Source organism: Oncorhynchus mykiss, chromosome 24 (genome assembly GCF_013265735.2).
Source record: "Oncorhynchus mykiss isolate Arlee chromosome 24, USDA_OmykA_1.1, whole genome shotgun sequence".
NCBI lineage: Eukaryota > Metazoa > Chordata > Actinopteri > Salmoniformes > Salmonidae > Oncorhynchus > Oncorhynchus mykiss.
Window position 1 is genome coordinate 27,193,482 of NC_048588.1, and position 25,043 is coordinate 27,218,524.

The 25,043-nt window shown below is 46.6% G+C and overlaps 1 protein-coding gene across 1 annotated transcript in view; it reads right to left on the reverse strand.

Moving 5' to 3' along the window:
• Positions 1-25,043, reverse strand: part of LOC110504108 (long-chain-fatty-acid--CoA ligase 3) — a 46,666-nt gene that overhangs the window by 10,293 nt on the left and 11,330 nt on the right. The window contains exons 3-6 of the mRNA XM_036961352.1: positions 15,486-15,663; positions 8,474-8,583; positions 1,547-1,685; positions 1-97 (exon numbers count right to left, since the gene is read on the reverse strand). The exon at positions 1-97 is cut by the window's left edge and continues 54 nt beyond it. Coding sequence (XP_036817247.1) covers positions 1-97; positions 1,547-1,685; positions 8,474-8,583; positions 15,486-15,663 — 524 coding nt within the window. The remainder of the gene's footprint in view (positions 98-1,546; positions 1,686-8,473; positions 8,584-15,485; positions 15,664-25,043) is intronic.

Sequence of the window (25,043 nt, forward strand, 5' to 3'; positions counted from 1 at the left end):
TGGGAGATCATGACTCCCTTGGGTATGCCAGTGGAGCCGCTGGTGTACATGATGACAGCGATGTCAGAGGGCATGGGCTGTTTACGCCCCTGACACACTACACACACACACACACACACACACACACACACACACACACACACACACACAAACAAATTAGTTAATGGCATTGCATGAAAGCAAGTTTTTGTAAATATTCAGCATATTGTAGGAAAAGGGAGTTCAGAAGATATGGTGCAGGTCAGCACAATAAATGGAGGAGGCTTGTTAAGTCCATGTTAGGATATATAGTCTGGGATGTGAAGTCTGTAGGCAAAGGTCCTGGGAAGATATGGGTGTCGTTAAACAAGATTGGGGTAGAGGAAGTGGAATAAAACACACATAATGATGAATATCTAAAGGAGAAGAAGAACGGAACATTCCTAATGGAATGAAGAGGAAGAGGAACATCAGTCAGGTGAAACATTGAAAAACATTAAAGACAATGGCACCATTTAGTAAACGTCCTTCAGCCTCTTTGCACTCAAGATAAGGTATGTCTAAGAGCTGTGTTACTGCCAAAAACACATCTACCTCTCTCTCTCTTTCTGCTCTCTGCCTCTATCTCTCTCCATGCCTCTCTCTCCCTCCCTATGGCTCTCTTCCTCTGCTCTCTCTCTTCTCTGAGTTTTGGCTGTGTTAACTGTCTGTCATCTGTTCAATTGAAGTAAAGCATCTCCTCCCCGACAGCCCACTTCAAATGTTTGGGTTTAAGTTCTCCAAGACATGTTCATCTTGTCTAGGCTTGCCAAAAAGCCACTCAGAAGTTATATTATGTAATTCAATGTGGATTCTGACAATGTGGAAAGGACTGAGATGATTCTAGATCGTGTAGGGTTCTTAAACTATGGGTCGGGACCCAAAGTGGGCCCTGGGCATGTGAGAGGTGTGTTTTAAGATTACATCTACAATCACACAGTATTCTTCTTCATTTGGGTTGCTGGAGGATGATTTGGGTCACGAGCGGATTTGTTTTTATAATCCCTGTTCTAGATTATATAAGAAACAACAGTAAACAGTTTTCTCTGTTGTCCTCATGTGGAAAATTAAGACGTGTTTTCAATTGTTGTTTTAGGGCTGGGGGAGTGGGGGGTATAAATATTTCCAAGACGTCACCAGCGGGTGCAGAAAAAACAACCAACACAGAAGACACGCAAGACAGAGATAGAAAGAAGGGAGAGGAGAGATAGAGAGAGGAGAGGGACGTGACTTGGAGTCTGCGAGAGGAGGAGCCTTGTTCTGACATGAACATGGACCCAGAGATACAGGGAGGAGAGGAGGAGCCTTGTTCTGACATGAACATGGACCCAGAGATACAGGGAGGAGAGGAGGAGCCTTGTTCTGACATGAAAATGGACCCAGAGATACAGGGAGGAGAGGAGGAGCCTTGTTCTGACATGAACATGGACCCAGAGATACAGGGAGGAGATGAGGAGGGGAGATGTGGTGGGGGGGGCTATTTTAGCAGAGTGATCACTGCAACACACACACACACACACACGTTTACCATTCTCAGGCTTGGTCCGCAGTCCCTGAACAGTGGCCATGTTGTGGACACTGATGCCTCGTGGGTAACCAGGCCACTCGGTGGGCGTGTCATCCACCACAATGATGTGCTGCAGCCTGGGCACCTCCAGCAGGATGAACTAAACTCAACCAGGAAACACAAAGAGATCTTTAAGACAAATATACTGTAACCATCAAATGGTTGGTCAGGACAGGGATAAGGCACACTGACAGGGGTTGGCTGATTTATTCTGGTTGCAGACTGACACCTGGCAACAAACACTTGTTCTGTTTACCTGTTCATTTTCAGGTATGTTTTCAAAGGCTTGACCTTTCTGTACTCGTGGACATACAAAATAAACACATGCACTTTGTACATCGTTCTACTTCAGTAGGTTTAGACAACCTAAACACGTGAGACAACTCTTTCATGTTTTGACAGATACATTTTGCTTTACTGGGTCTATTCAGTGTCACTCTCCTCGGGAGGGAGAATGGACTGTAAGTCTGTCTATAACCCAGAGTGTTGGTCTGTCTATAACCCAGAGTGTTGGTCTGTGTCTATAACCCAGAGTGTTGGTCTGTCTATAACCCAGAGTGCTGGTCTGTCTATAACCCAGAGTGTTGGTCTGTCTATAACCCAGAGTGCTGGTCTGTCTATAACCCAGTGTGTTGGTCTGTCTATAACCCAGTGTGTTGGTCTGTCTATAACCCAGAGTGTTGGTCTGTCTATAACCCAGAGTGTTGGTCTGTCTATAACCCAGAGTGTTGGTCTGTGTCTATAACCCAGAGTGCTGGTCTGTGTCTATAACCCAGAGTGTTGGTCTGTGTCTATAACCAATAGTGTTGGTCTGTCTATAACCCAGAGTGTTGGTCTGTGTCTATAACCCAGAGTGTTGGTCTGTCTATAACCCAGAGTGTTGGTCTGTGTCTATAACCCAGAGTGCTGGTCTGTCTATAACCCAGAGTGTTGGTCTGTCTATAACCCAGAGTGTTGGTCTGTCTATAACCAATAGTGTTGGTCTGTCTATAACCCAGAGTGTTGGTCTGTGTCTATAACCCAGAGTGCTGGTCTGTCTATAACCCAGAGTGTTGGTCTGTCTATAACCCAGAGTGTTGGTCTGTCTATAACCCAGAGTGTTGGTCTGTCTATAACCCAGAGTGTTGGTCTGTCTATAACCCAGAGTGTTGGTCTGTGTCTATAACCCAGAGTGTTGGTCTGTCTATAACCCAGAGTGCTGGTCTGTCTATAACCCAGAGTGTTGGTCTGTCTATAACCCAGAGTGTTGGTCTGTCTATAACCCAGAGTGCTGGTCTGTCTATAACCCAGAGTGTTGGTCTGTCTATAACCCAGAGTGTTGGTCTGTGTCTATAACCCAGAGTGTTGGTCTGTCTCTAACCCAGTGTGTTGGTCTGTCTATAACCCAGAGTGCTGGTCTGTCTATAACCCAGAGTGTTGGTCTGTCTATAACCCAGAGTGTTGGTCTGTCTATAACCCAGAGTGTTGGTCTGTCTATAACCCAGAGTGTTGGTCTGTCTATAACCCAGAGTGTTGGTATGTCTATAACCCAGAGTGTTGGTCTGTCTATAACCCAGAGTGTTGGTCTTTCTATAACCCAGAGTGTTGGTCTGTCTATAACCCAGAGTGTTGGTCTGTCTATAACCCAGAGTGTTGGTCTGTCTATAACCCAGAGTGTTGGTCTGTCTATAACCCAGAGTGTTGGTCTGTCTATAACCCAGTGTGTTGGTCTGTCTATAACCCAGAGTGTTGGTCTGTGTCTATAACCCAGTGTGTTGGTCTGTCTATAACCCAGAGTGTTGGTCTGTCTATAACCCAGAGTGTTGGTCTGTCTATAACCCAGAGTGCTGGTCTGTCTATAACCCAGAGTGTTGGTCTGTCTATAACCCAGAGTGCTGGTCTGTCTATAACCCAGTGTGTTGGTCTGTCTATAACCCAGAGTGTTGGTCTGTCTATAACCCAGAGTGTTGGTCTGTCTATAACCAATAGTGTTGGTCTGTCTATAACCCAGAGTGCTGGTCTGTGTCTATAACCCAGAGTGTTGGTCTGTCTATAACCCAGAGTGTTGGTCTGTCTATAACCCAGAGTGTTGGTCTGTCTATAACCCAGAGTGTTGGTCTGTCTATAACCCAGTGTGTTGGTCTGTCTATAACCCAGAGTGTTGGTCTGTCTATAACCCAGAGTGCTGGTCTGTCTATAACCCAGAGTGCTGGTCTGTCTATAACCCAGTGTGTTGGTCTGTCTATAACCCAGAGTGTTGGTCTGTCTATAACCCAGAGTGTTGGTCTGTGTCTATAACCCAGAGTGTTGGTCTGTCTATAACCCAGAGTGTTGGTCTGTCTATAACCCAGAGTGTTGGTCTGTCTATAACCCAGAGTGTTGGTCTGTGTCTATAACCCAGTGTGTTGGTCTGTGTCTATAACCCAGTGTGTTGGTCTGTGTCTATAACCCAGAGTGTTGGTCTGTCCCCAGAGTGTTGGTCTGTGTCTATAACCCAGAGTGTTGGTCTGTGTCTATAACCCAGAGTGTTGGTCCGTCTATAACCCAGAGTGTTGGTCTGTCTATAACCCAGAGTGTTGGTCTGTCTATAACCCAGAGTGTTGGTCTGTGTCTCTAACCCAGAATGTCGGTCTGTCTATAACCCAGTGTGGTAGTCTGTCTATAACCCAGAGTGTTGGTCTGTCTCTAACCCGGTGTGTTGGTCTGTCTATAACCCAGAGTGTTGGTCTTTCTATAACCCATAATGTTGGTTTGTCTATAACCCAGTGTGTTGGTCTGTGTCTCTAACCCAGTCTGTTGGTCTGTGTCTATAACCCAGTGTGTTGGTCTGTGTCTATAACCCAGTGTGTTGGTCTGTGTCTATAACCCAGTGTGTTGGTCTGTGTCTATAACCCAGTGTGTTGGTCTGTGCCTATAACCCAGTGTGTTGGTCTGTGTCTATAACCCAGTGTCTTGGTATGTGTCTATAACCCAGTGTGTTGGTCTGTCTATAACCCAGTGTGTTGTTTTGTGTCTCTAACCCAGTGTGTTGGTCTGTGTCTATAAACCAGTGTGTTGGTCTGTGTCTATAACCCAGCAGGGTAGTGTTTTTTTAATCCAGTGTGTTGGTCTTTGTCTATAACCCAGTGTGTCACTGTCTATGACCCAGTCTGTTGGTCTGTGTCTATAACCCAGTGTGTTGGTCTGTGTCTATAACCCAGAGTGTTGGTCCGTCTATAACCCAGAGTGTTGGTCTGTCTATAACCCAGAGTGTTGGTCTGTCTATAACCCAGAGTGTTGGTCTGTGTCTCTAACCCAGAATGTCGGTCTGTCTATAACCCAGTGTGGTAGTCTGTCTATAACCCAGAGTGTTGGTCTGTCTCTAACCCGGTGTGTTGGTCTGTCTATAACCCAGAGTGTTGGTCTTTCTATAACCCATAATGTTGGTTTGTCTATAACCCAGTGTGTTGGTCTGTGTCTCTAACCCAGTCTGTTGGTCTGTGTCTATAACCCAGTGTGTTGGTCTGTGTCTATAACCCAGTGTGTTGGTCTGTGTCTATAACCCAGTGTGTTGGTCTGTGTCTATAACCCAGTGTGTTGGTCTGTGCCTATAACCCAGTGTGTTGGTCTGTGTCTATAACCCAGTGTGTTGGTATGTGTCTATAACCCAGTGTGTTGGTCTGTCTATAACCCAGTGTGTTGTTTTGTGTCTCTAACCCAGTGTGTTGGTCTGTGTCTATAAACCAGTGTGTTGGTCTGTGTCTATAACCCAGCAGGGTAGTGTTTTTTTAATCCAGTGTGTTGGTCTTTGTCTATAACCCAGTGTGTCACTGTCTATGACCCAGTCTGTTGGTCTGTGTCTATAACCCAGTGTGTTGGTCTGTGTCTATAACCCAGTGTGTTGGTCTGTGTCTATAACCCAGTGTGTTGGTCTGTGTCTATAACCCAGTGTGTTGGTCTGTGTCTATAACCCAGTGTGTTGGTCTGTGTCTATAACCCAGTGTGTTGGTCTGTGTCTATAACCAAGTGTGTTGGTCTGTGTCTATAACCCAGTGTGTTGGTCTGTGTCTATAACCCAGTGTGTTGGTATGTGTCTATAACCCAGCGGGGTAGTGTTTTTTTAATCCAGTGTGTTGGTCTTTGTCTATAACCCAGTGTGTCACTGTCTATAACCCAGTGTGTTGGTCGTTGTCTATAACCCATTGTGTTGGTATGTGTCTCTAACCCATTGTGTTGGTTTGTGTCTATAACCCAGTGTGTTGATCTGTGTCTATAACCCAGAGTGTTGGTCTTTCTATAAACCAGTGTGTTGGTCTGTGGCTATAACCCAGTGTGTCAGTATGTGTCTTTAACCCCTTGTGTTGGTCTGCGTCTCTAACCCAGTGTGTTGGTCTGTCTCTAAACCAGTGTGTTGGTCTTTCTATAACCCAGTGTGTCAGTATGTGTCTATAACCCAGTGTGTTGGTCTGTGTCTATAACCCAGAGTGTTGGTCTGTGTCTATAACCCAGAGTGTTGGTCCGTCTATAACCCAGAGTGTTGGTCTGTCTATAACCCAGTGTTGGTCTGTCTATAACCCAGAGTGTTGGTCTGTGTCTCTAACCCAGAATGTCGGTCTGTCTATAACCCAGTGTGGTAGTCTGTCTATAACCCAGAGTGTTGGTCTGTCTCTAACCCGGTGTGTTGGTCTGTCTATAACCCAGAGTGTTGGTCTTTCTATAACCCATAATGTTGGTTTGTCTATAACCCAGTGTGTTGGTCTGTGTCTCTAACCCAGTCTGTTGGTCTGTGTCTATAACCCAGTGTGTTGGTCTGTGTCTATAACCCAGTGTGTTGGTCTGTGTCTATAACCCAGTGTGTTGGTCTGTGTCTATAACCCAGTGTGTTGGTCTGTGCCTATAACCCAGTGTGTTGGTCTGTGTCTATAACCCAGTGTGTTGGTATGTGTCTATAACCCAGTGTGTTGGTCTGTCTATAACCCAGTGTGTTGTTTTGTGTCTCTAACCCAGTGTGTTGGTCTGTGTCTATAAACCAGTGTGTTGGTCTGTGTCTATAACCCAGCAGGGTAGTGTTTTTTTAATCCAGTGTGTTGGTCTTTGTCTATAACCCAGTGTGTCACTGTCTATGACCCAGTCTGTTGGTCTGTGTCTATAACCCAGTGTGTTGGTCTGTGTCTATAACCCAGTGTGTTGGTCGTTGTCTATAACCCAGTGTGTTGGTCTGTGTCTATAACCCAGTGTGTTGGTCTGTGTCTATAACCCAGTGTGTTGGTCTGTGTCTATAACCCAGTGTGTTGGTCTGTGTCTATAACCCAGTGTGTTGGTCTGTGTCTATAACCCAGTGTGTTGGTCTGTGTCTATAACCAAGTGTGTTGGTCTGTGTCTATAACCCAGTGTGTTGGTCTGTGTCTATAACCCAGTGTGTTGGTATGTGTCTATAACCCAGCGGGGTAGTGTTTTTTTAATCCAGTGTGTTGGTCTTTGTCTATAACCCAGTGTGTCACTGTCTATAACCCAGTGTGTTGGTCGTTGTCTATAACCCATTGTGTTGGTATGTGTCTCTAACCCATTGTGTTGGTTTGTGTCTATAACCCAGTGTGTTGATCTGTGTCTATAACCCAGAGTGTTGGTCTTTCTATAAACCAGTGTGTTGGTCTGTGGCTATAACCCAGTGTGTCAGTATGTGTCTTTAACCCCTTGTGTTGGTCTGCGTCTCTAACCCAGTGTGTTGGTCTGTCTCTAAACCAGTGTGTTGGTCTTTCTATAACCCAGTGTGTCAGTATGTGTCTATAACCCAGTGTGTTGGTCTGTGTCTCTAACCCAGTGTGTTGGTCTGTCTCTAAACCAGTGTGTTGGTCTTTCTATAACCCAGTGTGTCAGTATGTGTCTATAACCCAGTGTGTTGGTCTGTGTCTATAACCCAGTGTGTTGGTCTGTGTCTCTAACCCAGTGTGTTGGTCTGTCTCTAGACCAGTATGTTGGTCTTTATATAACCCAGTGTGTTGGTCTGTCTCTAAACCAGTGTGTTGGTCTTTCCATAACCCAGTGTGTTGGTCTGTGTCTCTAACCCAGTGTGTTGGTCTGTCTCTAGACCAGTGTGCTGGTCTGTGTCTCTAAACCAGTGTGTTGGTCTGTCTCTAAACCAGTGTGTTGGTCTGTGTCTCTAACCCAGTGTGTTGGTCTGTCTCTAACCCAGTGTGTTGGTCTGTGTCTCTAACCCAGTGTGTTGGTCTGTCTCTAGACCAGTGTGTTGGTCTTTCTATAACCCATTGCGTTGTTCTGTGTCTCTAAACCAGTGTGTTGGTCTGTCTCTAACCAAGTGTGTTGGTCTGTGTCTATAACCCAGTGTGCTGGTCTGTCTCTAAACCAGTGTGTTGGTATGTCTCTAACCCAGTGTGTTGGTCTGTATATATAACCCAGTGTGTTGGTCTGTGTCTCTAACCCAGTGTGTTGGTCTGTGTCTCTAACCCAGTGTGTTTGTCTGTGTCTCTAACCCAGTGTGTTGGTCTGTGTCTTTAACCCATTGTGTTGGTCTGTCTCTAACCCAGTGTGTCGGTCTGTCTCTAACCCAGTGTGTTGGTCTGTCTCTAACCCAGTGTGTTGATCTGTCTCTAATCCAGTGTGTCGGTCTGTGTATATAACCCAGTGTGTTGGTCTGTCTCTAACCCATTGTGTTGGTCTGTCTCTAACCCAGTGTGTTGGTCTGTCTCTAACCCAGCTGGTGGGTCTGTGTATCTCTGGCCCTACTCTGCATCTCACACTGATAAGAGTGGGCATAGTACAGAGCCCAGATCCACAATGTGCATCATATTTACCTCTCCTCTCTCTCCCACACATAAACTCCTCTTTCCCACTCTTCCTATCCTTTCTTGATTTCTTCCTATACTTCTTAATATAATATCTACACATTTTCAGATGTGTGTGTTCTCTCACCTTGAGTCTGGTCTCCAGTAGCTCTCGGCTGGTTATGATGTGACTGACCTCTGTCTCGTTCAGACCATGAGTGATGGCCGGACCCCCCAGGGTAGAGTACAGAGTGACCACTGCAACACACACACACACACACACAAGGTAAGGTAAGACCAATGAGGTATCATCAGATAATACAGCTGATGATAAGATGTCGTATGGATAGAGTTAGATCTAAGGGGTGTATGGTCCTGTTTGGGAGTGAGGCCACATGTTAAAGCCCTCGTGATTAGTATATTCTGTTTGCTTCAGGGCTGTGGTAATGTAACACTGTGTTAGTGTAACGCTGCAGCAATGGCATCATGTCTGCTCTGGCTCTGTCACTGGCGTGAGTGAGTGGCCTGGGACTGGGCTAAACCAGACTGAACTGGGCTGGGCCCAGGCTACATTACATGACTATATGTCTGACTGGTTGAGATGGGTATCACTCACTACAGGGACCAGGGGCACGTGCAGAGATGAGTGTGTGTGAGTGTGTACGTGTACATGTGCAAGCATCCCCAATCCCCAAACCAGTGGTGTGAAGTACTCAAGTAAAAATACTTTAAAGTTCTACTTAAGTAGTTTTTTCTGTACTTAACTATTTATATTTTTGACAACTTTTATTTCTACTTCACTACATTCCTAAAGAAAATAATATACTTTTTACTCCATACATTTTCCCTGACACACAAAAGTACTCATTACAGTGTGGCGAAATCCTGCACAGAGCCTTCACCGTGCGCTGACACTTTAAGAGCGCATCAGCAGTAAGGAAGTAGGAAATAAAGACAGCTCGTTCAGCTCTTTGGGGAGGAGCTCTTGGTTGGCGCGACAGTTTGATTGTGTGTGCTATGCTGCAGAAGTTTGCTTTATTTTCAGCGTGTGTAGTTTATAATGGGAAGTGCATTTGAAAAATAGAAAGACTGTTGCAGGGTAAAGCACTGGAACGATAGAGGGAAGAGAAAGAGAGAAAGAGAACAAGAGAGATCTTAGCTGTGGTCTTCAGGCGTGCCGGTGCACTGTCTGACCGTCCGATGGTTTATTGGTTTGTATGTTAAAGCTTCGCAACAATGTTGCTACTAATCCATGCAATCCATAACTGCCGTGGTCCCAAACGATAACAACCACGACCTAGAACTGTCACACCGATGAGTGAGTTAAATACTTTATAAACTACACACGCTGAATATAAACCAAAATTCTGCAGCATAGCACACACAATCAAACTGTCACGCCAACCAAGAGCCCCTCCGCAATGAGCTGAACGAGCTGTCTTTATTTCCTCCTTCCTTACTGCTGGTGCGCTCTTAAAGTGGCAGTGCACGGCGAAGGCTCCGTGCAGGATTTCGATACACTCCTCCCCCCATGAAAAAACAAAGCCTGTAGAAACAGAGAGGATGCAGGCTTTGACAGGTTCATGTTCCTGCTACACAAAACCAGGGAAGTCCTCCTCATCAGAGTCCTCCACGAAGACGTCCTGCAGGTGTTGCTTTTGCCTGCGATCCAGCTCTTCTGCCGTAGGGTAGCAGGGCTTTAGGTCAACAACATGCACTGTCCTGACATCTTCCCCAGTGTCCTCCAAACAGACCAAGTAGTTCACTGGTCCCAACTGCTGCACTACAAGGTATGGACCTTTCCATCTCGAAGCTAGCTTGGCAGTGAACTTCTTAGACGCCTTTAACAGATGATATGACCGTACCCATACACGAGACTGGGGTGGGAAACACTATCATCTATGTTTGTCATAGTTTCTCAGCTGTCGTTGTTTGGCTTTGGTTTTGCTGGCCTCCACTCTGGCTAGCAAGGTGTGGTGGTGTTGTACGGCATCAAACGCTGGGCAGTCAGGTGAAACATTTGAACATTGCAAGACTCTGTCCATTGGATCCTTTAGTGGTCTTCCCAGGTGGAGTTCGGCAGGAGTGACCCCAGAAGTCTCCTGCACGGCAGAGTTCAGTGCAAAGTGAAATTCCGGAAGATGCTGATCCCACCTTGTGTGCTGATCCCCCACGAATGAAGCAATCATCCCCTTCATGGTTCGGTTTACCCTCTCGGTCAGGTTGGTCTGAGGATGGTAGGCTGTGGTCAGCTTGGCAATTACACCCCAGTAGGTACTGAGCTGCGGACCTCGGTCAGGGAGGATTTGGTCTGGAATCCCGAATCTGGTAAAGACCTCCCTTCGCAGAATTAGAGCAATGGCTGATGCAGTGGCTTTGCGGAGGAGAAACAACTGGACATGGGAGGAGATTGTGGACGGCAAGGTACCCTGGGCACAGGCTGGAGAATATCGCCGCCCCAAGGCAGAGCTGGAGGCAGCACGGCAGCGCGGTTGGAAGCCCGAGATGCAGCCCCAAAAATGTCAGGCGTTGTAACAGTATAAGTTTAGACCATCCCCTCGCCCATACCCGGGCGCGAACTAGGGACTTTCTGCACACATCAACAACTGACACCCTCGAAGCATCGTTACCCATCGCTCCACAAAAGCCGCGGCCCTTGCAGAGCAAGGGGAACCACTACTTCAAGGTCTCAGAACAAGTGACGTCACTGATTGAAACGCTATTTAGCGCACACCGCTAACTAAGCTAGCCGTTTCACATCCGTTACACTCACCCCCCTTTTGACCTCCTCCTTTTCCGCAGCAACCAGTGATCCGGGTCAACAGCATCAATGTAACAGTATAATTTTAAACCGTCCCCTCGCCCATACCCGGGCGCGAACCAGGGACCTTCTGCACACATCAACAACTGACACCCTCGAAGCATCGTTACCCATCGCTCCACAAAAGCCGCGGCCCTTGCAGAGCAAGGGGAACCACTACTTCAAGGTCTCAGAGCAAGTGACGTCACTGATTGAAACGCTATTTAGCGCACACCGCTAACTAAGCTAGCCGTTTCACATCCGTTACACCTACACATGGTGTCCCCGGTTCGCCAGCACAGCCCAGTGCGGTCTATTCCACCTCGCCGCACTGGCCTGGCTACGGGGAGCATTCAGCCAGGTTGTGTTGGGCAGGCTCGGTGCTCGAGAGCTCCAGTGCGCCTTCACGGTCCGGTCTATCCGGTGGCACCTCCACGCACCAGCCCTCCGGTGGCAGCCCCCTGCACCAGGCTCTCTCTGTCTCCTCCCTACAGGTGCTCCCGCCTGTCCAGCGCTGCCAGAGCCTTCCACCTGCCCAGCGCTGCCGGAGTCTCCTGCCTGTCCGGCGCTGCCGGAGTCTCCCGCCTGTCCAGCCCAGCCGGAGTCTCCCGTCTGTCCGGCGGCGCTGCCGGAGTCTCCCGCCTGTCCGGCGCTGCCAGAGTCCCCCGCCTGTCCGGCGCTACCGGAATCTCCCGTCCATTCAGGACCCATTGCTAGCGTCCCCAGTCTGAGGTCGACGGCGAGGGTCGCCGCTCTAAAGAGGCCATGGTGGCGGGCTAAGAGGCAGAAAAACTATGGTTAAGTGTGGTCCACGTCCCGCGCCAGAGCCGCCACCGCGGACAGACGCCCACCCAGACCCTCCCCTATAGGTTCAGATTTTGCGGCCGGAGTCCGCACCTTTGGGGGGGGGGGGGGTACTGTCACGTTCTGACCTTAGTTCCTTTGTTTTTGCCTTTGTTTTAGTATGGTCAGGGCGTGAGTTGGGGTGGGCAGTCTATGTTGGTTTTTCTATGTTGGTTTTTGAGTTTGGCCTAGTATGGTTCTCAATCAGAGGCAGCTGTCAATTGTTGTCCCTGATTGAGATTCATACTTAGGTAGCCTGGGTTTCACTTTTGGTTTGTGGGTGTTTGTTTCCGTGTGAGTGTTTGGGCCACACGGTACTGTTTAATTTTGTTCACATCGTTTATTGTTTTGTTCCAGTGTTCAGTTTGTTTATTAAAAAGACATGAACACTTACCACGCTGCACCTTGGTCCTCCTCTCTATCTCCAGACGACATCTGTTACACTGTAAGTATGTTTTAGTAATTACATTTACTTTTGATACTTAAGTATATTTAAAACTAAATACTTTTAGACTTTTACTCAAGTAGTATTTTACTGGATGACTTTCACTTTTACTTGAGTCATTTTCCATTAAGGTATCTTTATTTTTACTACAGTATGACAATTGTTTACTTTTTTTTTCAAAATCCACAGTCATAACCCTGCTCTGACAGGACAAAAAGAGGAGGAGGCAGAGAGGGGAGGTCACCCGACCCAGGGCAGGCTAACAGAGAAAGGGCTTATGGAACAGGGCCAGTGACATCACTGCCATGCGTCATGAACGGCTGAGACTTCCTGTTGTGTGTGTGAGGACACAGGGTGTGACACCTCCAGCCGTGAGATACTAACACACTGTCAGGTCCCGTCACGTTCACACATACACTCTCTCCCCTCTTCTTTTACAAAACATTTATAAAATTATGAGGTGATTGAATAGCTCATACTTTGCAACCATCCTTTCCCTTCTGAGGTTTAGAACCAAGAAACAAACACAAGGCAAACCAATCAGGTTGAGTCAGACTCAACTTGACAATACAAACACAGAGTGAACAAAGAAGAAAGAAGAGGTGGAGGAGGAAGAATGAGAGATGGATGAATAGAGAGCCTATGGAGAGAGGGGAAAGGCTTGAGAGATGGATGAATAGAGAGCCTATGGAGAGAGGAGGAAGGCTGAGAGATGGATGAATAGAGAGCCTATGGAGAGAGGAGGAAGGCTGAGAGATGGATGAATAGAGAGCCTATGGAGAGAGGAGGAAGGCTGAGAGATGGATGAATAGAGAGCCTATGGAGAGAGGAGGAAGGCTGAGCGATGGATGAATAGAGCCTATGGAGAGAGGAGGAAGGCTGAGAGATGGATGAATAGAGAGCCTATGGAGAGAAGAGGAAGGCTGAGAGATGGATGAATAGAGCCTATGGAGAGAGGAGGAAGGCTGAGAGATGGATGAATAGAGAGCCTATGGAGAGAAGAGGAAGGCTGAGAGATGGATGAATAGAGAGCTTTTAGAGAGAGGAGGAAGGCTGAGAGATGGATGAATAGAGCCTATGGAGAGAGGAGGAAGGCTGAGAGATGGATGAATAGAGCCTATGGAGAGAGGAGGAAGGCTGAGAGATGGATGAATAGAGAGCTTTTAGAGAGAGGAGGAAGGCTGAGAGATGGATGAATAGAGCCTATGGAGAGAGGAGGAAGGCTGAGAGATGGATGAATAGAGCCTATGGAGAGAGGAGGAATGCTGAGCGATGGATGAATAGAGAGCTTTTAGAGAGAGGAGGAAGGCTGAGAGATGGATGAATAGAGCCTATGGAGAGAGGAGGAATGCTGAGCGATGGATGAATAGAGAGCTTTTAGAGAGAGGAGGAAGGCTGAGAGATGGATGAATAGAGAGCCTATGGAGAGAGGAGGAAGGCTGAGCGATGGATGAATAGAGCCTATGGAGAGAGGAGGAAGGCTGAGAGATGGATGAATAGAGAGCCTATGGAGAGAAGAGGAAGGCTGAGAGATGGATGAATAGAGCCTATGGAGAGAGGAGGAAGGCTGAGAGATGGATGAATAGAGCCTATGGAGAGAGGAGGAAGGCTGAGAGATGGATGAATAGAGCCTATGGAGAGAGGAGGAAGGCTGAGAGATGGATGAATAGAGCCTATGGAGAGAGGAGGAATGCTGAGCGATGGATGAATAGAGAGCTTTTAGAGAGAGGAGGAAGGCTGAGAGATGGATGAATAGAGCCTATGGAGAGAGGAGGAAGGCTGAGCGATGGATGAATAGAGCCTATGGAGAGAGGAGGAAGGCTGAGAGATGGATGAATAGAGAGCCTATGGAGAGATGAGGAAGGCTGAGAGATGGATGAATAGAGCCTATGGAGAGATGAGGAAGGCTGAGCGATGGATGAATAGAGCCTATGGAGAGAGGAGGAAGGCTGAGAGATGGATGAATAGAGAGCCTATGGAGAGAGGAGGAAGGCTGAGAGATGGATGAATAGAGAGCCTTTGGAGAGAGGAGGAAGGCTGAGAGATGGATGAATAGAGCCTATGGAGAGAGGAGGAAGGCTGAGAGATGGATGAATAGAGAGCCTATGGGGAGATGAGGAAGGCTGAGAGATGGATGAATAGAGAGCCTATGGGGAGATGAGGAAGACTGAGAGATGGATGAATAGAGCCTATGGAGAGAGGAGGAAGGCTGAGAGATGGATGAATAGAGAGCCTATGGGGAGATGAGGAAGGCTGAGAGATGGATGAATAGAGCCTATGGAGAGAAGAGGAAGGCTGAGAGATGGATGAATAGAGAGCCTATGGAGAGATGAGGAAGGCTGAGAGATGGATGAATAGAGCCTATGGAGAGATGAGGAAGGCTGAGCGATGGATGAATAGAGCCTATGGAGAGAGGAGGAAGGCTGATAGATGGATGAATAGAGAGCCTATGGAGAGAGGAGGAAGGCTGAGAGATGGATGAATAGAGAGCCTTTGGAGAGAGGAGGAAGGCTGAGAGATGGATGAATAGAGAGCCTTTGGAGAGAAGAGGAAGGCTGAGAGATGGATGAATAGAGAGCCTATGGGGAGATGAGGAAGGCTGAGGCTATGGCGTCAGAAGCAAGGACCAAAGGGTCTATGTGAGAACCGTATTTTGACATCAGATAGGAGAAGGAACACACAGCCCTCAGGGGGGGAATGAGGGATAGGAGGAAGAAGGAGGGGGAGAATTGGAACACTTCTCTAACAGTGGCATAGCAGCAGGGAGAAACTGATCTTCTTCCTCAGCTGGGCTGGACATGTTTCAGATGTTATGTATACCCTGCTCACACTATAAAACCAGAACTGATGCATAAGAGGAGAGCGAGAGAGTACATGTTTCAGATGTTATGTATACCCTGCTCACACTATAAAACCAGAACTGATGCATAAGAGGAGAGCGAGAGAGAGACGGAACCCCCCCCCCCCCACACACACACACACACACTACGCAGTCAAGCCTGTGTATGGAGAGTACTCACAGGGGAGGTTGTACATGAACCAGACTTGGGGTGTGTGCAAGTGGACACTCACAGGGGAAGTTTTGCATGAAGCAGGCCTGTGCAGCTATTACCCACTCGGCCCTGGTCTCACAGAAGATGGCAATATTGTTGTGGGCCCTCTGGCCAAGCGCTGCCAGACCAACGCCAAAGCAGGCTGCTGCCCTGTGGGTCTCAGCATAGGACAGCCAGCGGTACTGCCCAAGGATCACCTACAAGGGGGCACAGAGAGCACACAGGATGTCAGAGAGGGAGGGAGGGAAAAAGAGAGACAGAGAGACACAGAGAAAAATAGAGAGAACAAGAAAGAGCGAGAAGTACCAGGGGGGAAAGCAGAGAGATGGAAAATAATAGAGACACACAGAGAAACAGAGATTTGGAAAGAGAGAGATGGAGGAGGGAAGAATAGTTCACAGTGTGTTTTATGCGAGGGAGAGGTGGCGGAGGGAAGAATAGTTCACAGTGTTTGTTTTATGCGAGGGAGAGGTGGAGGAGGGAAGGATAGTTCACAGTGTGTTTTATGCGAGGGAGAGGTGGAGGAGGGAAGGATAGTTCACAGTGTTTGTTTTATGCGAGGGAGAGATGGAGGAGGGAAGGATAGTTCACAGTGTTTGTTTTATGCGAGGGAGAGGTGGAGGAGGGAAGAATAGTTCACAGTGTGTTTTATGCATGGGAGAGGTGGAGGAGGGAAGAATAGTTCAGTGTTTGTTTTATGCGTGGGAGAGATGGAGGAGGGAAGGATAGTTCACAGTGTGTTTTATGTGTGGGAGAGATGGAGGAGGGAAGAATAGTTCACAGTGTTTGTTTTATGCGAGGGAGAGGTGGAGGAGGGAAGAATAGTTCACAGTGTTTGTTTTATGCGAGGGAGAGATGGAGGAGGGAAGGATAGTTCACAGTGTGTTTTATGTGTGGGAGAGATGGAGGAGGGAAGGATAGTTCACAGTGTGTTTTATGCGAGGGAGAGATGGAGGAGGGAAGGATAGTTCACAGTGTGTTTTATGCGAGGGAGAGATGGAGGAGGGAAGGATAGTTCACAGTGTGTTTTATGCGAGGGAGAGATGGAGGAGGGAAGGATAGTTCACAGTGTTTGTTTTATGCGAGGGAGAGATGGAGGAGGGAAGAATAGTTCACAGTGCTTGTTTTATAAGATGGAGAGGTGGAGGAGGGAAGAATAGTTCACAGTGTGTTTTATGCATGGGAGAGGTGGAGGAGGGAAGAATAGTTCACAGTGTGTTTTATGCGAGGGAGAGATGGAGGAGGGAAGAATAGTTCACAGTGTTTGTTTTATGCGAGGGAGAGATGGAGGAGGGAAGAATAGTTCACAGTGTTTGTTTTATAAGATGGAGAGGTGGAGGAGGGAAGGATAGTTCACAGTGTTTGTTTTATAAGATGGAGAGATGGAGGAGGGAAGAATAGTTCACAGTGTTTGTTTTATGCGAGGGAGAGATGGAGGAGGGAAGAATAGTTCACAGTGTTTGTTTTATAAGATGGAGAGGTGGAGGAGGGAAGGATAGTTCACAGTGTTTGTTTTATAAGATGGAGAGGTGGAGGAGGGAAGAATAGTTCACAGTGTGTTTTATGCGTGGGAGAGATGGAGGAGGGAAGGATAGTTCACAGTGTGTTTTATGCGAGGGAGAGATGGAGGAGGGAAGAATAGTTCACAGTGTTTGTTTTATAAGATGGAGAGGTGGAGGAGGGAAGAATAGTTCACAGTGTGTTTTATGCGAGGGAGAGATGGAGGAGGGAAGAATAGTTCACAGTGTTTGTTTTATAAGATGGAGAGGTGGAGGAGGGAAGAATAGTTCACAGTGTTTGTTTTATGCGTGGGAGAGATGGAGGAGGGAAGGATAGTTCACAGTGTTTGTTTTATGCGAGGGAGAGATGGAGGAGGGAAGGATAGTTCACAGTGTTTGTTTTATGCGAGGGAGAGATGGAGGAGGGAAGGATAGTTCACAGTGTTTGTTTTATAAGATGGAGAGGTGGAGGAGGGAAGAATAGTTCACAGTGTTTGTTTTATGCGTGGGAGAGATGGAGGAGGGAAGAATAGTTCACAGTGTTTGTTTTATAAGATGGAGAGGTGGAGGAGGGAAGAATAGTTCACAGTGTTTGTTTTATAAGATGGAGAGGTGGAGGAGGGAAGGACAGTTCACAGTGTTTGTTTTATGCGTGGGAGAGGTGGAGGAGGGAAGGATAGTTCATAGTGTTTGTTTTATGCGTGGGAGAGGTGGAGGAGGGAGGAATAGTTCACAGTGTTTGTTTTATGCGAGGGAGAGGTGGAGGAGGGAAGAATAGTTCACAGTGTTTGTTTTATAAGATGGAGAGGTGGAGGAGGGAAGAATAGTTCACAGTGTTTGTTTTATGCGAGGGAGAGGTGGAGGAGGGAAGGATAGTTCACAGTGTTTGTTTTATGCGAGGGAGAGGTGGAGGAGGGAAGAATAGTTCACAGTGTTTGTTTTATGCGAGGGAGAGGTGGAGGAGGGAAGAATAGTTCACAGTGTTTGTTTTATAAGATGGAGAGGTGGAGGAGGGAAGAATAGTTCACAGTGTTTGTTTTATGCGAGGGAGAGGTGGAGGAGGGAAGGATAGTTCACAGTGTGTTTTATGCGAGGGAGAGATGGAGGAGGGAAGAATAGTTCACAGTGTTTGTTTTATGCGTGGGAGAGATGGAGGAGGGAAGGATAGTTCACAGTGTTTGTTTTATGCGAGGGAGAGGTGGAGGAGGGAAGAATAGTTCACAGTGTTTGTTTTATAAGATGGAGAGGTGGAGGAGGGAAGCATAGTTCACAGTGTTTGTTTTATGCGAGGGAGAGGTGGAGGAGGGAAGAATAGTTCACAGTGTTTGTTTTATAAGATGAAGAGGTGGAGGAGGGAAGCATAGTTCACAGTGTTTGTTTTATGCGAGGGAGAGGTGGAGGAGGGAAGGATAGTTCACAGTGTGTTTTATGCGAGGGAGAGATGGAGGAGGGAAGAATAGTTCACAGTGTTTGTTTTATGCGAGGGAGAGATGGAGGAGGGAAGGATAGTTCACAGTGTTTGTTTTATGCGAGGGAGAGGTGGAGGAGGGAAGAATAGTTCACAGTGTGTTTTATGCATGGGAGAGGTGGAGGAGGGAAGAATAGTTCACAGTGTTTGTTTTATGCGTGGGAGAGATGGAGGAGGGAAGGATAGTTCACAGTGTGTTTTATGTGTGGGAGAGATGGAGGAGGGAAAAATAGTTCACAGTGTTTGTTTTATGCGAGGGAGAGGTGGAGGAGGGAAGAATAGTTCACAGTGTTTGTTTTATGCGAGGGAGAGATGGAGGAGGGAAGGATAGTTCACAGTGTGTTTTATGTGTGGGAGAGATGGAGGAGGGAAGGATAGTTCACAGTGTGTTTTATGCGAGGGAGAGATGGAGGAGGGAAGGATAGTTCACAGTGTGTTTTATGCGAGGGAGAGATGGAGGAGGGAAGGATAGTTCACAGTGTGTTTTATGCGAGGGAGAGATGGAGGAGGGAAGGATAGTTCACAGTGTTTGTTTTATGCGAGGGAGAGATGGAGGAGGGAAGAATAGTTCACAGTGTTTGTTTTATAAGATGGAGAGATGGAGGAGGGAAGAATAGTTCACAGTGTTTGTTTTATGCGAGGGAGAGATGGAGGAGGGAAGAATAGTTCACAGTGTTTGTTTTATAAGATGGAGAGGTGGAGGAGGGAAGGATAGTTCACAGTGTTTGTTTTATAAGATGGAGAGGTGGAGGAGGGAAGAATAGTTCACAGTGTGTTTTATGCGTGGGAGAGATGGAGGAGGGAAGGATAGTTCACAGTGTGTTTTATGCGAGGGAGAGATGGAGGAGGGAAGAATAGTTCACAGTGTTTGTTTTATAAGATGGAGAGGTGGAGGAGGGAAGAATAGTTCACAGTGTGTTTTATGCGAGGGAGAGATGGAGGAGGGAAGAATAGTTCACAGTGTTTGTTTTATAAGATGGAGAGGTGGAGGAGGGAAGAATAGTTCACAGTGTGTTTTATGCGTGGGAGAGATGGAGGAGGGAAGGATAGTTCACAGTGTTTGTTTTATGCGAGGGAGAGATGGAGGAGGGAAGGATAGTTCACAGTGTTTGTTTTATGCGAGGGAGAGATGGAGGAGGGAAGGATAGTTCACAGTGTTTGTTTTATAAGATGGAGAGGTGGAGGAGGGAAGAATAGTTCACAGTGTTTGTTTTATGCGTGGGAGAGATGGAGGAGGGAAGAATAGTTCACAGTGTTTGTTTTATGCGAGGGAGAGGTGGAGGAGGGAAGAATAGTTCACAGTGTTTGTTTTATAAGATGGAGAGGTGGAGGAGGGAAGGATAGTTCACAGTGTTTGTTTTATGCGTGGGAGAGGTGGAGGAGGGAAGGATAGTTCATAGTGTTTGTTTTATGCGTGGGAGAGGTGGAGGAGGGAAGAATAGTTCACAGTGTTTGTTTTATGCGAGGGAGAGGTGGAGGAGGGAAGAATAGTTCACAGTGATTGTTTTATAAGATGGAGAGGTGGAGGAGGGAAGAATAGTTCACAGTGTTTGTTTTATGCGAGGGAGAGGTGGAGGAGGGAAGGATAGTTCACAGTGTTTGTTTTATGCGAGGGAGAGGTGGAGGAGGGAAGAATAGTTCACAGTGTTTGTTTTATGCGAGGGAGAGGTGGAGGAGGGAAGAATAGTTCACAGTGTTTGTTTTATAAGATGGAGAGGTGGAGGAGGGAAGAATAGTTCACAGTGTTTGTTTTATGCGAGGGAGAGGTGGAGGAGGGAAGGATAGTTCACAGTGTGTTTTATGCGAGGGAGAGATGGAGGAGGGAAGAATAGTTCACAGTGTTTGTTTTATGTGTGGGAGAGATGGAGGAGGGAAGGATAGTTCACAGTGTTTGTTTTATGCGAGGGAGAGGTGGAGGAGGGAAGAATAGTTCACAGTGTTTGTTTTATAAGATGGAGAGGTGGAGGAGGGAAGCATAGTTCACAGTGTTTGTTTTATGCGAGGGAGAGGTGGAGGAGGGAAGAATAGTTCACAGTGTTTGTTTTATAAGATGAAGAGGTGGAGGAGGGAAGCATAGTTCACAGTGTTTGTTTTATGCGAGGGAGAGGTGGAGGAGGGAAGGATAGTTCACAGTGTGTTTTATGCGAGGGAGAGATGGAGGAGGGAAGAATAGTTCACAGTGTTTGTTTTATAAGATGAAGAGGTGGAGGAGGGAAGGATAGTTCACAGTGTTTGTTTTATGCGAGGGAGAGGTGGAGGAGGGAAGAATAGTTCACAGTGTTTGTTTTATAAGATGAAGAGGTGGAGGAGGGAAGCATAGTTCACAGTGTTTGTTTTATGCGTAGGAGAGATGGAGGAGGGAAGAATAGTTCACAGTGTTTGTTTTATGCGTAGGAGAGATGGAGGAGGGAAGAATAGTTCACAGTGTTTGTTTTATGCGTGGGAGAGATGGAGGAGGGAAGGATAGTTCACAGTGTTTGTTTTATGCGAGGGAGAGATGGAGGAGGGAAGAATAGTTCACAGTGTTTGTTTTATAAGATGGAGAGATGGAGGAGGGAAGAATAGTTCACAGTGTTTGTTTTATGCGTGGGAGAGATGGAGGAGGGAAGGATAGTTCACAGTGTTTGTTTTATGCGAGGGAGAGATGGAGGAGGGAAGAATAGTTCACAGTGTTTGTTTTATGCGTGGGAGAGATGGAGGAGGGAAGGATAGTTCACAGTGTTTGTTTTATGCGTGGGAGAGATGGAGGAGGGAAGGATAGTTCACAGTGTTTGTTTTATAAGATGGAGAGGTGGAGGAGGGAAGAATAGTTCACAGTGTTTGTTTTATAAGATGGAGAGATGGAGGAGGGAAGGATAGTTCACAGTGTTTGTTTTATGCGTGGGAGAGATGGAGGAGGGAAGGATAGTTCACAGTGTTTGTTTTATAAGATGGAGAGGTGGAGGAGGGAAGAATAGTTCACAGTGTTTGTTTTATGCGAGGGAGAGATGGAGGAGGGAAGGATAGTTCACAGTGTTTGTTTTATAAGATGGAGAGGTGGAGGAGGGAAGAATAGTTCACAGTGTTTGTTTTATAAGATGGAGAGGTGGAGGAGGGAAGAATAGTTCACAGTGTTTGTTTTATGCGTGGGAGAGATGGAGGAGGGAAGAATAGTTCACAGTGTTTGTTTTATAAGATGAAGAGGTGGAGGAGGGAAGAATAGTTCACAGTGTTTGTTTTATGCATGGGAGAGGTGGAGGAGGGAAGAATAGTTCACAGTGTTTGTTTTATAAGATGGAGAGATGGAGGAGGGAAGGATAGTTCACAGTGTTTGTTTTATAAGATGGAGAGATGGAGGAGGGAAGGATAGTTCACAGTGTTTGTTTTATAAGATGGAGAGATGGAGGAGGGAAGAATAGTTCACAGTGTTTGTTTTATGCATGGGAGAGGTGGAGGAGGGAAGAATAGTTCACAGTGTTTGTTTTATGTGTGGGAGAGATGGAGGAGGGAAGGATAGTTCACAGTGTTTGTTTTATGCGTGGGAGAGATGGAGGAGGGAAGGATAGTTCACAGTGTTTGTTTTATAAGATGGAGAGGTGGAGGAGGGAAGAATAGTTCACAGTGTTTGTTTTATGTGAGGGAGAGATGGAGGAGGGAAGGATAGTTCACAGTGTTTGTTTTATAAGATGGAGAGATGGAGGAGGGAAGGATAGTTCACAGTGTTTGTTTTATAAGATGGAGAGATGGAGGAGGGAAGGATAGTTCACAGTGTTTGTTTTATAAGATGGAGAGGTGGAGGAGGGAAGGATAGTTCACAGTGTTTGTTTTATGCGAGGGAGAGATGGAGGAGGGAAGAATAGTTCACAGTGCTTGTTTTATAAGATGGAGAGGTGGAGGAGGGAAGAATAGTTCACAGTGTTTGTTTTATGCGAGGGAGAGGTGGAGGAGGGAAGGATAGTTCACAGTGTTTGTTTTATGCGAGGGAGAGATGGAGGAGGGAAGAATAGTTCACAGTGCTTGTTTTATAAGATGGAGAGGTGGAGGAGGGAAGGATAGTTCACAGTGTGTTTTATGCGAGGGAGAGATGGAGGAGTGAAGGATAGTTCACAGTGTGTTTTATGCGAGGGAGAGGTGGAGGAGGGAAGAATAGTTCACAGTGTGTTTTATGCATGGGAGAGGTGGAGGAGGGAAGAATAGTTCACAGTGTGTTTTATGCGTGGGAGAGATGGAGGAGGGAAGGATAGTTCACAGTGTGTTTTATGCGAGGGAGAGATGGAGGAGGGAAGAATAGTTCACAGTGTTTGTTTTATAAGATGGAGAGATGGAGGAGGGAAGGATAGTTCACAGTGTTTGTTTTATAAGATGGAGAGATGGAGGAGGGAAGGATAGTTCACAGTGTTTGTTTTATGCGAGGGAGAGGTGGAGGAGGGAAGAATAGTTCACAGTGTTTGTTTTATGCGTGGGAGAGATGGAGGAGGGAAGAATAGTTCACAGTGTTTGTTTTATGCGTGGGAGAGGTGGAGGAGGGAAGAATAGTTCACAGTGTTTGTTTTATAAGATGAAGAGGTGGAGGAGGGAAGCATAGTTCACAGTGTTTGTTTTATGCGTGGGAGAGATGGAGGAGGGAAGGATAGTTCACAGTGTTTGTTTTATGCGTGGGAGAGGTGGAGGAGGGAAGAATAGTTCACAGTATTTGTTTTATGCGTGGGAGAGGTGGAGGAGGGAAGAATAGTTCACAGTGTTTGTTTTATGCGAGGGAGAGATGGAGGAGGGAAGGATAGTTCACAGTGTTTGTTTTATGCGAGGGAGAGGTGGAGGAGGGAAGAATAGTTCACAGTGTGTTTTATGCGTGGGAGAGGTGGAGGAGGGAAGGATAGTTCACAGTGTTTGTTTTATGCGAGGGAGAGATGGAGGAGGGAAGGATAGTTCACAGTGTTTGTTTTATGCGAGGGAGAGATGGAGGAGGGAAGAATAGTTCACAGTGTTTGTTTTATAAGATGGAGAGGTGGAGGAGGGAAGGATAGTTCACAGTGTTTGTTTTATGCGAGGGAGAGGTGGAGGAGGGAAGAATAGTTCACAGTGTTTGTTTTATAAGATGAAGAGGTGGAGGAGGGAAGCATAGTTCACAGTGTTTGTTTTATGCGTGGGAGAGATGGAGGAGGGAAGAATAGTTCACAGTGTTTGTTTTATGCGTGGGAGAGGTGGAGGAGGGAAGAATAGTTCACAGTATTTGTTTTATGCGTGGGAGAGATGGAGGAGGGAAGAATAGTTCACAGTGTTTGTTTTATAAGATGGAGAGGTGGAGGAGGGAAGAATAGTTCACAGTGTTTGTTTTATGCGTGGGAGAGATGGAGGAGGGAAGAATAGTTCACAGTGTTTGTTTTATGCGAGGGAGAGATGGAGGAGGGAAGAATAGTTCACAGTGTTTGTTTTATGCGAGGGAGAGATGGAGGAGGGAAGAATAGTTCACAGTGTTTGTTTTATAAGATGGAGAGGTGGAGGAGGGAAGAATAGTTCACAGTGTTTGTTTTATGCGAGGGAGATATGGAGGAGGGAAGAATAGTTCACAGTGTTTGTTTTATAAGATGGAGAGGTGGAGGAGGGAAGAATAGTTCACAGTGTTTGTTTTATAAGATGGAGAGATGGAGGAGGGAAGAATAGTTCACAGTGTTTGTTTTATGCGAGGGAGAGGTGGAGGAGGGAAGGATAGTTCACAGTGTGTTTTATGCGTGGGAGAGATGGAGGAGGGAAGAATAGTTCACAGTGTTTGTTTTATGCGTGGGAGAGATGGAGGAGGGAAGAATAGTTCACAGTGTTTGTTTTATGCGAGGGAGAGATGGAGGAGGGAAGGATAGTTCACAGTGTGTTTTATGCGAGGGAGAGGTGGAGGAGGGAAGAATAGTTCACAGTGTTTGTTTTATAAGATGGAGAGATGGAGGAGGGAAGAATAGTTCACAGTGTTTGTTTTATAAGATGGAGAGATGGAGGAGGGAAGGATAGTTCACAGTGTTTGTTTTATAAGATGGAGAGATGGAGGAGGGAAGAATAGTTCACAGTGTTTGTTTTATGCGAGGGAGAGATGGAGGAGGGAAGGATAGTTCACAGTGTGTTTTATGCGTGGGAGAGATGGAGGAGGGAAGAATAGTTCACAGTGTTTGTTTTATGCGTGGGAGAGATGGAGGAGGGAAGAATAGTTCACAGTGTTTGTTTTATAAGATGGAGAGATGGAGGAGGGAAGAATAGTTCACAGTGTTTGTTTTATGCGTGGGAGAGATGGAGGAGGGAAGAATAGTTCACAGTGTTTGTTTTATAAGATGAAGAGGTGGAGGAGGGAAGAATAGTTCACAGTGTTTGTTTTATAAGATGAAGAGGTGGAGGAGGGAAGAATAGTTCACAGTGTTTGTTTTATAAGATGTAGAGGTGGAGGAGGGAAGAATAATTCACAGTGTTTGTTTTATAAGATGGAGAGGTGGAGGAGGGAAGAATAGTTCACAGTGTTTGTTTTATGCATGGGAGAGATGGAGGAGGGAAGAATAATTCACAGTGTTTGTTTTATGCGAGGGAGAGATGGAGGAGGGAAGAATAGTTCACAGTGTTTGTTTTATAAGATGGAGAGGTGGAGGAGGGAAGA